At 42.5% G+C, this 15,924-nt stretch overlaps 2 protein-coding genes across 2 annotated transcripts in view; one reads left to right on the forward strand and one right to left on the reverse strand.

Moving 5' to 3' along the window:
- Window positions 1-15,924, forward strand: part of B4GALT6 (beta-1,4-galactosyltransferase 6) — a 72,666-nt gene that overhangs the window by 54,847 nt on the left and 1,895 nt on the right. Inside the window, exon 9 of the transcript XR_004359878.1 lies at window positions 15,154-15,829. The gene's annotated coding sequence lies outside the window, so the exon portion shown is untranslated. The remainder of the gene's footprint in view (window positions 1-15,153; window positions 15,830-15,924) is intronic.
- LOC116794764 (desmoglein-2-like) overlaps window positions 2,664-15,924 on the reverse strand; it is a 39,326-nt gene continuing 26,065 nt past the window's right edge. The window contains exon 16 of the mRNA XM_032703801.1: window positions 2,664-2,674. Within this exon, the coding sequence (XP_032559692.1) occupies window positions 2,672-2,674 (3 nt within the window). The 3' untranslated portion in view covers window positions 2,664-2,671. The remainder of the gene's footprint in view (window positions 2,675-15,924) is intronic.

Raw genomic sequence — 15,924 nt, forward strand, 5'->3', positions numbered from 1 at the left:
TCACTGTTTGCTAATTATATAATATTTCCTGTCTCTGCAAAGCCAGGGATAATGCTTTTCTAATTAATAAGTGTGCCCAGGGAGGTTCATGTTTGAGTGTGAATTTCAATTTGTAAAGAATAGCAATAAAAAATGGTAGTATTTCAGGTATGTGTGGCGTTTACATGTTTGTCAGCCTGCTGCTGCCATTTTCATTTTCTATGAGCAGTATGTCTGTATTTAGAGTTTTAATGGTCATTCTCAGACCTTATTCATAGGACTAACTGCCTATTTCAATGGGAAGTAAGGAAACACTACTGATCTTATGCAGAAAAATAAGAATATCATCCTTGTTTTGTGTCCTAAATCAAATCCAGTGAATTAAAAAGTGAGGAATTGTATACTGTTAGGAAACAATTTTGAAGATAGATGGGTTGGGTTCATCTTGAGGTATAAAATCACAGGTTTTTTTATCATTTCAAGGTTATGTCCAGGGGGCATCCTGGGACATAGCCCAAAGACCGTATAAAACCCCCATCTAAACAGATGATTGTTGGTTTAGGGCATTTGTAGTATATGAATCCACCTGGCACCTGCTCATCTCAGCAGGCTTTTGCTCTGAAGTGTTTAAACTCCAAGGTCACTGGGCACTGAATATTACTACTTCATTAGATACCCCTATAGTCCCTGTGATCCCTTGAAAACAAAATTCTATTATTCAACTTAATATGTATTCATGTCTACATACTAATCTATCAGTCTAGACAAGTGATTGCTAAAAAAAAAAAAAAAAAGTCAGTTTATACACAAACCTAACAGAATAGCCTTGTGCCAGCCCTGATGCTGTAACGTTTTCTGTGGCTGAAAGATACTGGAACTTGTCTTGAGATCAATGTTTTTAAAGGTCAATCTATTCATTAGTAAAATGATTAGGTGGTTCATATCATAAATTTATTTTTTGTGCCCTTTTTACAGTAAGACATACACAGTAAATCTACAACATGTTGAAAATGTTTCTGATGGCAAAAAATCATTAACAGAGATCACTATTTTCATAGGGTCTTGACTACACTCTTTCGGTAGTATAAAACATTTTTAAAGTGAATTTCTATAAACCGTCAATTTATTCTTAGTGGACTGCAGATGTCAAAGATTAGATCGGATATGACAATGAAAATCTTCCTCTAGCTATAATGGCCAAAAAAGGTCCTGCAGGGTTAAATTATAATCTTTTCTTAGGTTATATATATTTGCTAAGCTATTGCAGCTATGTACTTTGCTCTGCATCTTGCTGTTTAAGGTTGTAAAATGCCGAGTCTAAGGCACTTCAATTTGGTACATGAATACAAATAGGTGTGAGGAAATGCCTGTTTTTCCATCATGCAGGGCTGCCTGGGTAGGCTCTTCAAAAGCTTCTTCAAATTTGCACAAGGTCAAATTAGCCATTGGTTAATGGCTAATCATCCTATAATGTTATCTGAATTGCTCAAGTCTTTCTTTAGTGGAGATCAATATAGATATAGGTAGATCACTGCATGAACTCATTGGATGCAGCTTTGATGTGAACTGTTGCTGGTGTATCTGTAAGTGCCTTTGCATTCTGTTGTGTCCTGGGCTAACCAGACCATATATCCCTCCTTTTGATCTGGCCCATCTTGGAATAATATCTTCATCTGCCCTGGAATAAAACCCCCTGGGCATGCTGTTGAGCAGGAAGATTCCAAGTTACAGTGACACATCTATGCCTTTCTTTTTATTAATTGGACTGGTGCCTGCTTCCTGCCAAAAACTCTGAGGAAATGCTGTACTAATCATTTTATCTCATAAACAGAGTTCCTGTGTCTACCACAGACTTCACTGAACTTTTGCATCAACTTCCAAGTACATTTACCAGTGTCACTGGTCTGTCAAAAACAAACGTGTACTGCATGAAAATGGAACTGACAGGAAATAACTTTGTATTTTTTGAGGGATAAAAAAAGATAGGTATTCCAAAAGGGCAGGAACAGAGCAGATTATGACCCTTATGTGCAATACATGAATACACTAATAACATCTGGATTTTTTTGTTTTTTTATTTTGCTCTTCCTCAACTTTTAAGAACAAGAATGAAGTATACTACAACATATCAAGGATAAAGCCCTTGAAGAAGGGCTAAACACTTCTATGTCATGGAACCAGCAGTGTGATGCATAAGCAGAAGAGTTAATAGCTATTGTGGACCAGCCACTGCTCTTAGACTAGCTTCTCTGAGCCAAAAGCTCTTGCTAGTAATACCTGTAGCAGATGTGAAAGCTAGCTCTGTGACCAAGATAGGAAATACTTGATGAAAGCATACTATAAAAATATGAGTGACTTTGAGATTCCTAGTGCTTCTCACCATATTGCCCATAAATTGAGCTAGTTTTTTACTATGTGAGACAAAACCAATTTATACGCTTTGAAATTCAGTGGGATATATGAGTCAATAGAAGATTAACTGGCAGTCATTCAGTAATATATTGTAAGGAAAAATCTAGCTTCTGTATGCTTTCATATATGTAAATACACAAACTCTCCAGTGTGCTTTCTGCCTGAACTGCTGTCTGCCATACATAATTGCAAACACAGACTGTTGCTTTAAATGGATGAACAAAGGCAACGTGTGTATACTTTTCCATGATTAAGCCTCTGTGGTTATATCCCTCTTTACCTACTGTGAGCCAAGCTGGGAGACTGAATTCTAATCACATAACAGATACCTGCTCAGGTTTATAGAGTGCAAGCTTATGAATAGTTCAATGCAACACTTGCTCCAGATAAAAATAGCAATGTCTTTCCTCACTGTCTCTGAACTAGGTTCAGACGACCTCCTGTAGCATGAAAGTAGAATAAATATCAGCTGAGCCTACAACTTAGCTATATCTATGACCATTGTGCCACTGTTCTAGATCTAAAATCATAGCTATTACAAAATCTGCTTTTTGCAGTTGAGGTGTGCATTTTATCCCAGCCCTGTTTCTGTCTATGTTCTTCCTTGGGAGCATATGGCTTTTCTTTCTTGATCTGCATAGTATTTTGGCCCACCACACACCATTGCTGAGAAACTGTTCAGTCTCAGGACTGTTCAGGACTTTTTCTGAATCCAGGCATGCTTTATCAATAACAGTAACAAAGCAGAGGCCTATTGTGTCTTTGGGACAAACTCAAGCAGAACAACAACCACCTTATCCAACAGACCCTCTATGTGTTCTCCAGTATGTAGTGTCCAGGGGGTGAAACTAGCTGGCTTACAGCAGCCTGTCAGGTCTCTGTTAGAGTTAGGAAAAATGATTATTGCCTGTATTCAAGTCAAACACATAGGAAGTTTGACTTCCTGACTAGCAGTAGTTTGTGTCACAAACCTGGAGTTCACATAGTGATTTTAAATATTTTATAAAAAAACACTGTGCAAGTGGAGTGATTCACAGTGCTGGATGAGCACGGAGCTATTGGGGAATTATTCCCACTGCTCACTGTTAGAAGATGTGGAGGTCAAGCAAGTTTTTATGAAGAATCATTTTTCTTGCAGCAATTCCAGCTTGTAGCAGAGCCATCCAAAGAATGCCCTGATGCTGGATGTTTGTCCACTCTATGCTATATATCAATGACTTAGCTTCAATAGAAGCCCATAAGTCTTTCATATTCAGGCACTTAGTCTAAACTCTTCTTGCTTCACTCTAAAATCTATAAATTCTATAATGCAGATTATGGTACAGATTGTACCTGTAAAACATACCTAGGTTGTGTTTTAACTTTTGGGTCATTTTTTCCTCCAGAGGTTGAGTTTGTGTTCTTCAAATCTCTGAGGAATTCAGTGTAGTTTGACTAAAGTAATCCAAGAAAATCTGCAGTCCTTATAGTATGAACTGTGATTGCTGTACTGGCCTTCTAATACCAGTTCCCACACCAGAGCTCATGGACCTCTCTTACTCCTCATCACCCCAATATTCATGCAAAGCTGATCTGGGGGCTGCATGAGGCCAAGTGGTGCCCTAAGGAGGCCAGGTTGTGCCCTCTCTGTTTGTAGGGCAGCACTATGATCTCTTTGCTACTACATGATGCAGTGCACAGCATCCCATGTCTTCCTGAAAGTGCATTACAGCCCATAAAATTGGAGCCACTGGAAACCAGCTTAGGGAAATATGTACTGGTAAACGAAATTCATTTAATCCTCTTCATCTCTGTGATTTTCTCCTCTAAGCATGATTCAAAAGAATTTTAATCCCTTTCATGTAGGCCAGAAAAGGCACCGAGGCCAGCAGCTTGTCCACACCTAGCAGAACAGTTGCCACACTTTATGTTCTACCTTAACAAACTCTCAAGTGTGGTCAAATAGACAAGTCCTTAGAATTGCTTGGACGCCTCAAAAGGCTTTGAAATGTCAGATCAATGCTAACTAGCATTCTCCCTCAACAGAGGACAAAAGGCTTACGCACTCTGAATTACTTTCTTTACCCTGCTTTCCTTCACACAATTTAAAAGATTCCCTCTGTCCCCGGTATTAGACTTCACTACACTGTTGGCTACTGCTTTGTACTGGTGATTTCTAATGAGCTTGACATTATTAGCTATTGGGGTCCTGGTGATAGGAAAAAAGCAAATTTTATTTTTTTCTTTAAAGATGATGATCAGGAAGTAGGTGCTTTAGTCTTTGAAAAATGATGGAAGAAGCATAACCTCAGGTGGGAAAAACGAGCAAATAAGTCCAGCCCACAACTATTATCTGGGGAATATTTGACTATAGACAGAATTGTAGATCTTTTATTAGTATCATCTTGATGAGTCTATTGAAGCTCTTCCACAAAGTACAAAAAGTCACATAAAAAGAGGAACACATACTAATTTTGCTCCTTCTTTGTACCATTATGTGAGGAAGGCTGTAAATAGCAGAAGTGTGTAATTGCTAGTCACACTCCTTTCTGTTGAGCAATTTGTCTTTTTTTACACCCAGTGTTGGCATGCAGAAGTTGGGAAAATCTCAGGGCATGAAAGCACATGTCTTAGGAGACTTTTTCCCCCCTCTGCCTGAAGTGCTTGCACAACTGCATGCTGCACAAATCCAGCTGACTCATGGATGGTGGGTTTATTTCCTGCAGAGGTCCATAGGTACTCTAGTAACACCTACCAACACTGGTGTAATTAAACAGGTGTAATTGCTTGTAGAAAAAATCCCCTGGGCTCTTTTGAAAGCAGAATTCCTTGTTTGTTCCTCTCACCCAGCCATCCAAAACAGTAGAAGAGGTAGCAGAGTGCCATACCCTGCCATTCCTCTTTGCCTCTCCATCAAGTCTTTCTGGAGGGGACCCTGTCCTGCAGTCCATGGCAAGGCATCCAGCAGTCATGGAGCTCAGTAGCCCTCTTGGACAGATCAATGCCACCATGGTTGGTTTGGCCTGGGAATAAAGAGCTCCAGCAATCTGGAGCAAAGTCATGTTGTGGTACAAAGGCACCCTCTTAAACAGAGTTCACATGTCTGGCATGGGCAGGTCTTTGCTCCTCAGTTTCAGAGAAAACATTACTGTAAAAACAAAACAAAACAAAAAAAAGGGCCATGTCCTTGGCTGAAGATAAACCCAGGAAAGCAAAGCTAGTCCTTTTAAAATGTAAATATTAATTCAAACATTCATTTTAACAGCACCCTTGGGTCTATCGCCCTTTGGCTGGAATACCTCCCCTCTCTCCTCTGCTGATGGGCAGCACTACTGGGATGGGAGCCCATTCTTTCCACAGTACGGGAAACAAATTCCTCAAGGTGAGAGGAAGCTGTTACTGTTGGAGTCTTGTCTCTGAGGATCATGACACTTGCAAAGGAAAAGGCATCCGAATTGGACTGTGGGGAAGAATCTGCTGAATGTCAAGCAGGGCATGCAGCCTCACCAGCCACTCCAAGATGCGGCTGAGCCTGACTGCTAAGCAGCTTATAGGATGTCTTTTAGCTGCCTCTCTACCCCCAGACTCACTGTGAAAGATGGTATCTTATCTGACTGCTCGACTTTGTAGTCAAAAAGCACAGGAAAAGAAAAAAAGGTAAGAAGAAGTAGAAAAATAAAAGGTAAGAAGGAGATGGAAAGAAGAAAGGCACCTAAATCTAACACTTTTTGTGATGTTTATGAAAATAGCTGAACCTAGGAGAGGGCTGAGGTAGGCTGGCTCTCTGTTTGGGTGTAGAGCGTCTCTTGAAGATGAAACGATGGTCAGTGAATCTGGGTAGGGATCATTGCAGTAGGATAACACCCTCCTGCATTACTCTCTGAGCATCTCTGTGATACTGTGGATCACCAAAAAGTATGATGATGACTGCCGTCTGACCCATCAGTTAGGAGTAATTTCCAGTGCAGCAGTTTTGGGCCACTGGTCCCTTTTTCCACATTCCCCCTTCTTATGATGTATGATTTTAATGAAGTCTCTGGATGTGTGTGTTTGGATTAATCCTGTGTTTCTGTGAGTAAAATTTGCTAATTCTTATAAACAACTTTGTTTGCCCAACTGAGCTGGACTTTGGGCAACTTGAAATTCAGGTTGTCTGCATTTTAGTGCTAAAAGGCACAATATAACCAATACCTGGAAAACCTGCTGTGCCTGCGCAGAAAGGGACATTTTCTCATCTCTACCCTGCAAAGAGAGGAATTTTAAGTCAACATGGCTTTCCATCATCAGTTTGGAATTCTGTTGCTAAGTGGCAATGAAAGAAGATTATCGAATCACAGATTAACAGAAACCTCTATTCAGTGCTCTTGTGTAATTATACATTTCAGTTTCTTGTTTGAGAACTGAGTTTTAGCTACTGTGCTTCTATCTCAGCCTCACCCTTCAATAGATTTTTATCTTCAGGGGCTTGTCAGGATCCTCATTAACTGGTCCCTTCCTTTCCACACTCAACCTCTGCACCCCAGAGTGGCTCTGCCTACTGGGTACCCCAAGGATCTCTGCTGTTAGGGCGTCTCAGAAACTAAAGTCCTACCCTAGTCCTTCTGAAGTATTTATTTTGGGAGAGCAGGAAGAGTATATAAAATGGTTTAAAGAGTTCAGATCTTTCAGAGCTCACACATTTGCTTCCTTCATTGAAAAATTCCCTATTTTTTTTCTCTTTTCCCAGTGCATATGTTCCACTGTCTCAGGCAAAAATGGTCAAGGAGCTTCAGAAAATGGAGGAAGACACAAGCCTGAGTGGCTGAGATAATGATTAAATGTTAAGGGTGAACTTCTGGAAGAAATTGCTTTAAGTGGGGTTGCAGAGGAACACTGAAAAGGGCACAGAAAAATCAGGAAACAGCATAGCTGGCTAGTGCTGGGAATGCAGACAGAAAGGGAAAGAGAAGCCTGGGAAGAAGATGTAGTTTGTCAGCTGGGAGGAGAAGGTAGTAGTACACAGCATGTGCATCCACAGAAGTGTGAGGAGCAAAGACCCCTTATGTAGGAAAACTGCTTAGATTATTTTAAGTAGAAAAGCTGTGCCAAGGAGAACCATGCAAGGAAGAGGAGAGAGAAAGAAAGGCAGCGCTGCGTGGGGACCCATCCCTAAGACTGAGGGGGAGGAGGGAACACGAGCTGAGCATTTAATAGGAGACGGGAAGCCAGTGGGGAGAGGAATTGCCTGGCTAAAAGGGAAGTAAAAGGTAGGATTGGCATGGAGGGATGGTGAGAAACAAGAGCTGCAAAAAACAACAGAAGGGAAGGCTGTGTGGTGGGAGAGAGGATACACTTTCAGGAGGTGATGGACACAGATTGTTGTGCAAATCAAACACAGAAATGGAAAGCAGTGTATAGAAAAGCAAATCTGTGGGAAGTTCAATATACTTGCTTTTCAGGGGACTGGTATTTTTCATGTGTTAGGCTTAAGTCTCCCAGGGAAGCAGTAACTCAAGAAAAAACAAGGCTGAAATAACATTTTCTGGGTCAGTCTCTGTTTTAAACTGTACCTGACATTAGACGTGCTGCCCCTCTGCCTGCTCAAGGCTTTGTGTTTGTTGGACATCCTGCTTTACAGAGCTCCTTGCAAAGGAGACTCTGGAGGTTTTTTTGTTTCAAATTTTAGAAGAAACAAATACACACTGTCCTTTTTTTTTAAAGAGCTTTTGTAATGCTCCTGTCACCCCACTCTGCTGTAGCTTTGCATGTAATTTCTCTTTGGAGGTAACCTCTGTTTTCAAATAGGACACTGCTTGCTAAGATTGGTTTTAGCTCAGTGGCCACATCAGGGTAGCTAGTGCCTAGAGAAGTGGGTCCAAAAATGGAACTCCTCTTGCTGGGATGAATCAGCTGTTCAAACATAAGGTAAACATTCACTTTGCAGTTCCTATCCCAGAACAAATTTTTCCCATGTATGTTATGGGTCTCCTTTGGACTCAAAGAAGAGAATTGACAAGCTGCAGGAGGTGTTTGCCGCCCTTGAGGTTCTTCTGTTCTCTCACAGCACCCTTGATGAGGACAGGATGTTACTACCTTTCTTTTCGTCTCATTTGAATCCATTAGGATATGAGGCACAGGTTTTTTGGGATTTCAGTCTGAAAAGGTAGCATTGACTTCATCATGGCAGTGCCCAGAGACCACTCCAGAAGTAAGGGCCTGGGAGAGCTTGCCATGTGGACATAGTGGAAATTAGAGAAATGAGCAGGTGGAGTGACCAGTGTGTACTTCTAAGCAGTGATACACACAGCGCCTGGTTTTGATTGTTAACCTCATGAGCAGACAGCTTTTGGGGAAAAAAAAAGATTTTACCTAAGATCAGGTAGGGCCCCTTTTTCTGAAGTCATTCTGGAAGGAAGAAAAATACCCTTCAAAAATAGAGATCATTCTCTTTTCACTCCTACAGACATCCTACTGTTTTTGTGATTAGTCATCTGCAGTCTAAAGACCATCTTTGACCACAGTTATCAAAAAGTATATTGCTTGCACCTAAGAAAACTAAATTACAAGGACTATGGCAGCCTCACTATTTGTCGGAATATTCACTTATGACATCATGACTAATTTATCCCTTACCTTGTAATTACATATATCCCCCTATATTATTGCTGTGATTTACAGAAACTCCTGTTAGAACTACACTTGCCTCTTATCCCAGGCTGAGCTCTGCTCAGCAGGAAAAGAGATTTCTGGACCCTCTAGTGGTGCCCTTGCCTAGATGTTGAGGAAACTACCAAGAGAACTCTAATGAACCAAACACAATAGTACCTTTGTGGCAAATAGGGTCTAGTCTTGACCCTAGGCCAAGTTTATTCTCCTCTTGCAAATCTTCCAGAACAGTGAGATGGAAAAAGAAAGAAGCACTGATAGAAGAAAAACTGCTTTCTGTGGAAAACCTCTGAAGAAGGGAGAGAGAAAAGGGGTGGAAACCCATACCATATTGCATAGCACATAACAAGACTCTTCTCTTTCCAAGGGAACATCCTGTGCTGTTTTGCGTAATAGTTTTTTTCAATCCCTTCTTAATTGTTGCTGTTACAAAAAAAATCAACATCCATAACAAGTCCCTTTCTAGAGGTGTCACTGATAGGTTGTTCCTTTTGACTTAGGGTGACAGCCAAACAGAAACCACCACACAGTGAACTGCAACGCTGGGATGTTTTTTTTTCCTTCCCTTTTAGCTTGACTCATCACCTGTATAAGGCCAGCACATGGGTAAAGCTGTCTCAGGTTAAAGCTCTGCAAAGATGAGAGGAAGAAAAGTGAAGGATATGGGCATGGAGGTGTGCTGCTAAAGACTTTGCTCTGGTATTACTTGACTATAAGACCAATAAGGAAATGTACTACTCCTTCAGGTCACCTTTTGTTAGCTGTAGTTCTATTAATTAGGTTGAGTGTTTTTTCTCTTTTCATTACAGAATGCACCAAAACTTCTCAAAGAAAAATGCTATAAATTCTTCCTAAGTTCTTCCTCCTCTTTTGAAAGCAGGAGAGTGTTAGTATGCTGCCAGAGAACATCTTATTTGAGAGATCGATGACACAGCTGGAAAAATCATTATTATTTGGAAAGGATTTGTTACCTACACAAAACAGAGTACTAGAAAAGAGAGGCTGTATTGCAGTCCAGGACCTTGTCCTTTAATCCCATGGGCTTTACTGAGCAGTGGTTATGTTTTAATGCCACTAATGATGTCTTTCTATCCGAACCGAAAGCCTTTCAGACGCAACGAGTCTAGAAAGCCCTCACCGACTGTTGTGTGGCTCTGCGGGGTGTGAGGACGCCTTTGCCACCCACTCCATTGCCCGTCCCTCGAAATCTGTGACACCGCGTTTCGGGTGTGACCCTCCCGCACCCGGCTCGGCTGCGCCTATCGCATCCCGGCGTCGCCGGCAGGCAGGGGACAGGCGCGGTCCTGGGCTGCCACCTGGTGGCCTCAGGCACCACTCGCCTCCTTCTCCCACCCCTGGGTGGGTGTTCTCCTTCAGTTCCGGGAAAAATATCTCCCCCCCCCCCCCCCCCCCCCCGTTTGCTTTGTTTTCCGAGGCTTCCCTACGCAGATGGAGGGACAATAGTATCCTGGGATGCACTGGGAAGAGTGTGGCCAGCAGGTCGAGGGAGGTGATTCTCCCCCTCTACTCGGCACCAGTGAGGCCACATTTGGAGTACTGTGTCCAGTTCTGGGCTCCTCGATACAAGAAAGACAAGGAGCTACTCGAGAGGGTCCTGCAGAGGGCCACAAAGAGGATTTGGGGCTTGGATCATCTCTCTTATGAAGCGAGACTGAGGGAGCTGGGTGTGCTTAGTCTAGAGAAGAGAAGACTGAGAGGGGATCCCATTAATGCATAAAAATATCCCAAAGACAGATGCCAAGATGATGGTGCCAGACTCTTTTCAGCGGTGCCCAGCAATAGGATGAGGGACAATGGCCATAAACTAAACCGTAAGAAGTTCCACCTCAGCATGAGGAAGAACTTTACATTGAGGGTGGCAGAGCACTGGAACAGGTTGCCCAGTGATGTCATGGAGTCTCCCTCTCTGCAGAAATTCAAAACCCATCTGGACCTGTTCGTGTGTCACCTGCTCTCTGGGTGAGGCTGCCTTGGCAGGGGAGTCGGACTGCATGGTCTGCCAGAGGTCCTTTTCAACCCTAACAATTCTGTGATTTTTGAAGGGAAGATTAGATGGTCCTGCTTTGCGAAATGCATTACACTTTTGGTGCCTCCTGGGAAGCAGCTAGTCATCTGTTGGTAATAAAGATAACAAACCAATTCTCTTATTCTCTTTTCAACAACAGCAGGAAAAATGTCAGCCATTCCTCTGTCACTGTGATTCAGAAGCTTATCTGTGGTGGCAGACAGAGTCAGACATAAAAAAAAAAAAAATCCCCTAAAAAAATCATTCTGTCACCAAAGTAAACAAGGAAAAAATGCTGAAGGCAGATTTCCCTTCCCTTTGAAAGCCTGGATTTGTTTTCTAATGCTTCACAGACAAACTTATGCACTCAGATAGATACTGTCAAACTCCAACTCCTCTAAACAAAAAAGAACTCAGTCTGCTGGATGAGTAGGCAGCACTGTGGAGTATTTCAGTTCCTACTGATCCTTTAATCTGGCCGTAGAGCACATATTGATCCTTTAATCTGGCCATAGAGCACGGCAGGAAAAGGTAGATGTGAGAGAGAAACAAAGAGGGGTTATCTGAGGGGCAGCACTTTCCAAAGAAGGCTCTCTCTGAAATGAACCCTAGTGGTCCTAATTGCTCGTTTGTATGTGGTACAAACTCCTTTCAGTGCAGAAAACATTCCTCACAGGGTATTTATCCCTAAGACACAGCAGATGATTTTGTAAACTCAGAGTGAGCGGTACATTCACCACACTCTCTCCCAGAAACAATTTTAAAAATAACAGCTTCTCTCCTTCTTCCACACCATCATATATTGTTTCATACTGTCTTTCTCTGCTAATCCCAAACTTCAGCTGATGCAATAAGAGAGTCTAAAATCGTCTTTACGGTAGAATTTCACTGCTCATAAGCTTGGAAGCTTTCTTCCTCATATTATTTTCTTGTTCCTCACACCACATCACATCAAGAATGTTTCTTCCATTCAGGTTCTTCAAAAGCATTATTTTTTTTTCTTTGGCTTAGGACAGAATACTCCTTCTCAGTGAAAAACCTGAATAGGATATCTGAGAAATAAGTAAAGACACTCTGGAACAGTACCATGTTCTGCCCTTCTCTTTGGATTTTGCACTGTGGATGTAGTGTCCCAGTTCTCTCCCCTCCCAAATACTTGCCCACTCCCATCCTTCTTGCTGACAGAGCAATGTGAGAATCAGAAAAGGCCTCGACACTTTGCAAGCACTGTTCAGCAATAACCAACTCATCCCTGTGTTAGCAACACTGCTCTGGTCCCAAATGAAAAATGTAGCACCATGGGAGCTGCTATGAGGAAAATTAACTCTATCCCAGCTAAAACCAGTACAGTGGGATGTCAGACTACAAGTTATCAGTGGGATTTGTAGGAAGGGAATCACAACAAAGTGGTGAGATCTTTGGCAAACAATACACTGAAATACCTCTTATAAGGGGGTTAGTGTGTGTCTTAAAATTTTAGGATTTTTTAGCAGAATGTTTGTTTAAATATCTCTTTCAAAAGACATCCTTAATCCCTGAACAGTTAACTCTATACTGACCTGGATTAATTTACAAGTCCAGTTTTACTGTAGTTGCTTTCTCAGCTCTTATTACTCTATTTATGCTCAACAGGTGCAAGGTACTTGTATCTTCTTTTAATTTTAAACTACTTTTCAGGAATTTTTTTGGATTTGAAAGGATGAAAACAATGGGAAGGGATGAGGATTTAAAGGTAGATAAGATTTTTTTCTTTTAACTCTATCTTTTGAAAAAAATACTCTGTGTGTCTCACAAGTACCTTGAACTAATCTTATGAAGTAACATGAGCAGAGTGAGCCAGGAAATGTAGCAGAGTTTATAATGATGGTTGACTATATTCAAGTTGTAAGGGAAATTTTCTTGTGAGAGAAGACCTGTGTTCAGTTCCATTCTGTCTTCTCTTTCTTTGATAAGAGCATCCTAACTAACGTCTTCAAGGGTGCTGCCTGGACTTGCTTCACATTGTAATCAAATATTTAAATGCTCATTAATTCAAAGAACTGGGGTGTGAGAATGATCCTGTGCTCCTTGTTTAGGACATGTCCTTGAAATCCATCCTGCTTGTTTACCTGCTCTAGTCTGGGCTTCATGTGCCCCAGCTGACAGCCGCTTGCCCCAAATGCAGTAAGCTCAACTACTAACCAATTCCACTAACACCCCCTGGAAAAGAGTATTTGGGGCATTTAGGGGACAAACACTCTTTTACCCATCTGACACTAAGTCTAATTTGCTTGTTTGTTTAAAGAGATGCCTGACAAACCTCACACCTCAGAACTCTGATTGATGTGGTTTGGTTTGTTTGTGTTAGGGAAAAATACTTTATTCCAATAAAGGAAGAGTGTAGGGAGTTCCAAGTTATGAGGACTACAAAAAATTAAAAACTGTTATGGATCTGTATTTGATCTCACAAAAAAAGGTAGGATGGATGACAAGGAAGATTTTCTTTAAGAGATCTATTATTTTGACAGTACCTCTCTGGGGTTCTGATTCAAAAAGAGTGTGAGAGGCTATCTGTCTTTCCTGCTGTTGCAGAAGTCAAGCTTGCTGGTTACAGAAGTGATAGATGTAAAACAGGATAATAAATGGCAAAATGGTGAGCGTCCTTGCACACAGAGCAAATCTGCCCCTGTCGGTACTAGCTGTGTGTTGTCAGGTGTGCATTTTATCAGGTGCAATGCATCATCTGAGAGATGGGATTTGGCTCCATCTAAAAGCTGATGCCATAAGTACATAATTCCTTCTACTTGTAAGCTCTGCTTTTAGTTTTCTTTTCAAGAAAGGATAAAAAAAGTAATTGGTAATACCTACAGATTAAAAAAAAAAAAAAAAAAGTAAATCTGCCTTATGTTAGAAAGACAATGCTGGGAGATTTTCATGAGGGGAAGAAATCAAGGGAAGCAAGGAAAGCATAGTGGGTGTCCAGAGAATGTGGTGAAGGTACCCAGCTAGGCTGGAGGTTGCCTTGGGCTATTGTAGCCCTGCCCCTGGCACCGAGCCCAGGGCTTGGGCCCTCCTGCAGCCCAGTGCCATGTCACTGCCACTCAGCTACTCCCAGGAGCTCAGTGTCTGCCACCATCCTGTGTTCCACAGCTGCTCCCAGATGCCCCATCCTCAGCAGGAGAAGGGTAGCTGGCTGCTCCCAGAGGCTGGATTCAAGGCCCGACAGGGTAGCTGTTTCAGTGGTACTAGCACTGTCTACTCAAACTCCTGCTCTCCCCCCCGGGTTTAGACTTTAGTCACTCTCCAAAGATCTTGGATAATCATTAGCCAGGGAATCAACCAACGCAGTTTGTTGCTTAATCACTGTGAGGTGATATCTCTGAGTTCTGTTTGCTAGAGATAACAGATCTAGGAGAACTATTCTGATGAAACATTGGAATCGTGGGTCAGAAACCAGCTTAGAGCTGAGGTGGGAGGGCTATAAACCCTCGACCCCCCAGTACCCAGGAGAACTGTTTGCTATGTGTTTTTTCCCCTGACATGTCCACAGCACCTTCTGGATGCATTCCCACCATATGGCTGAAGACACTTTCTGCTGTATATCTCAAGGAAATGAGATTCAGCACAATTTTTTCAGTGCTACCACTTTGTACATCTGTCAGTATCTAATAGAAACTAATGAAGTAAGTAGAGGGAACATCTGCACAGTGTGAATCCCTCTCTCCGTGGCTTCGCTAGCTAACACAACTTGGAACTTTCACCATTTAGCGTGTAAAAAAGGTTGAATAAATTACACAAAAATGCATTTTTTAGCTGGGTCCTGAGCAACATTGTGTGCCAGGGTGCCTGACCACCTCTAGTGCTGGATCCTGTGGTGAGGCCACTTGGAGAAACTGGGAGCTGAAGACTGAAATCATTCTGCTCAGCTCAGGTGTCACAACAGCTACATTTGTGCAGCTGTTTCCCGGCAGTGACTCTCGCTAGAGGGTTGGGGGCTTATTGGGGAATTAGTGCTTATTGGGCAATTAGGGCCCTGCCCCACATTGTTTTTTTATTCAGTGATAGCTCTCTGCAGGGAAGGCAAATACCCTGTTTCTACTCAATCACACTCCTCATTTATCCTTTTGCCTCAGGTGAATGCTGTCTTCTTATCCCTCGCCATCAAGCCTTTTCTGGGTCATGCCAGGAGTTCTTGTTATCCAGTATCTCATCAGCAGCACTCACCATTGGAGGATGCCTATGGAAGAGGGTTTTCACACCAGGGCTCTGAGAGATCACCTTTTCCCATGGCTGGAAGCCACTTCTGTGTGTTCAGTAACTCCCAATGCCTTGCTTTTCCATGCACTTGTGCCTTGCAACCATGTAAAGTCTATAATTTGCAGCTTTTGTAATGGAGTGTGTGCTTCAGCTGCAGGTGTGCTCTGTGGAGCAGGAGATGTGACAATCATTCCCACATGATGCATCCTGGGCTGGGAGAACAGTGTGTTCAAATTCTGTCAGGAAAAGCCAAAGCCCCCAAGTCCTTTGCCATGTTCTGACCCCTCTAAACCCCAGCTATGGTACAGGGCACAGTGCTGCTCCCCACAGCAGACCACAGCACAGGTGGGTCCCTCAGCCACCTCCATGGATGGCCCCTGAGCCAAAGTCTTCATGGGCCCAGGTGGACAGGTGCCATTCTGCCTGTCATGCCAACAAAACCAGGTACTGCTGGGGCCTGCCCTGCAGCTCAGGGTGTGCTGGCAAATTCTGCACGATGTCGTGAACACTAACAGGACCTTAGACACCTTGGTGCTGTCCTTCCTGGCTTGTGTGCCACAATGTGGGGTCAAAATCCACACTCAAGTGGCACTCTGAGGCCCTGGGGACACTCTTCAGCCCAGCCTTGTGTCCTCACATGCAAATAG

The sequence above is a fragment of the Chiroxiphia lanceolata genome, chromosome 1, assembly GCF_009829145.1.
Source record: "Chiroxiphia lanceolata isolate bChiLan1 chromosome 1, bChiLan1.pri, whole genome shotgun sequence".
In the NCBI taxonomy this organism is placed as follows: domain Eukaryota; kingdom Metazoa; phylum Chordata; class Aves; order Passeriformes; family Pipridae; genus Chiroxiphia; species Chiroxiphia lanceolata.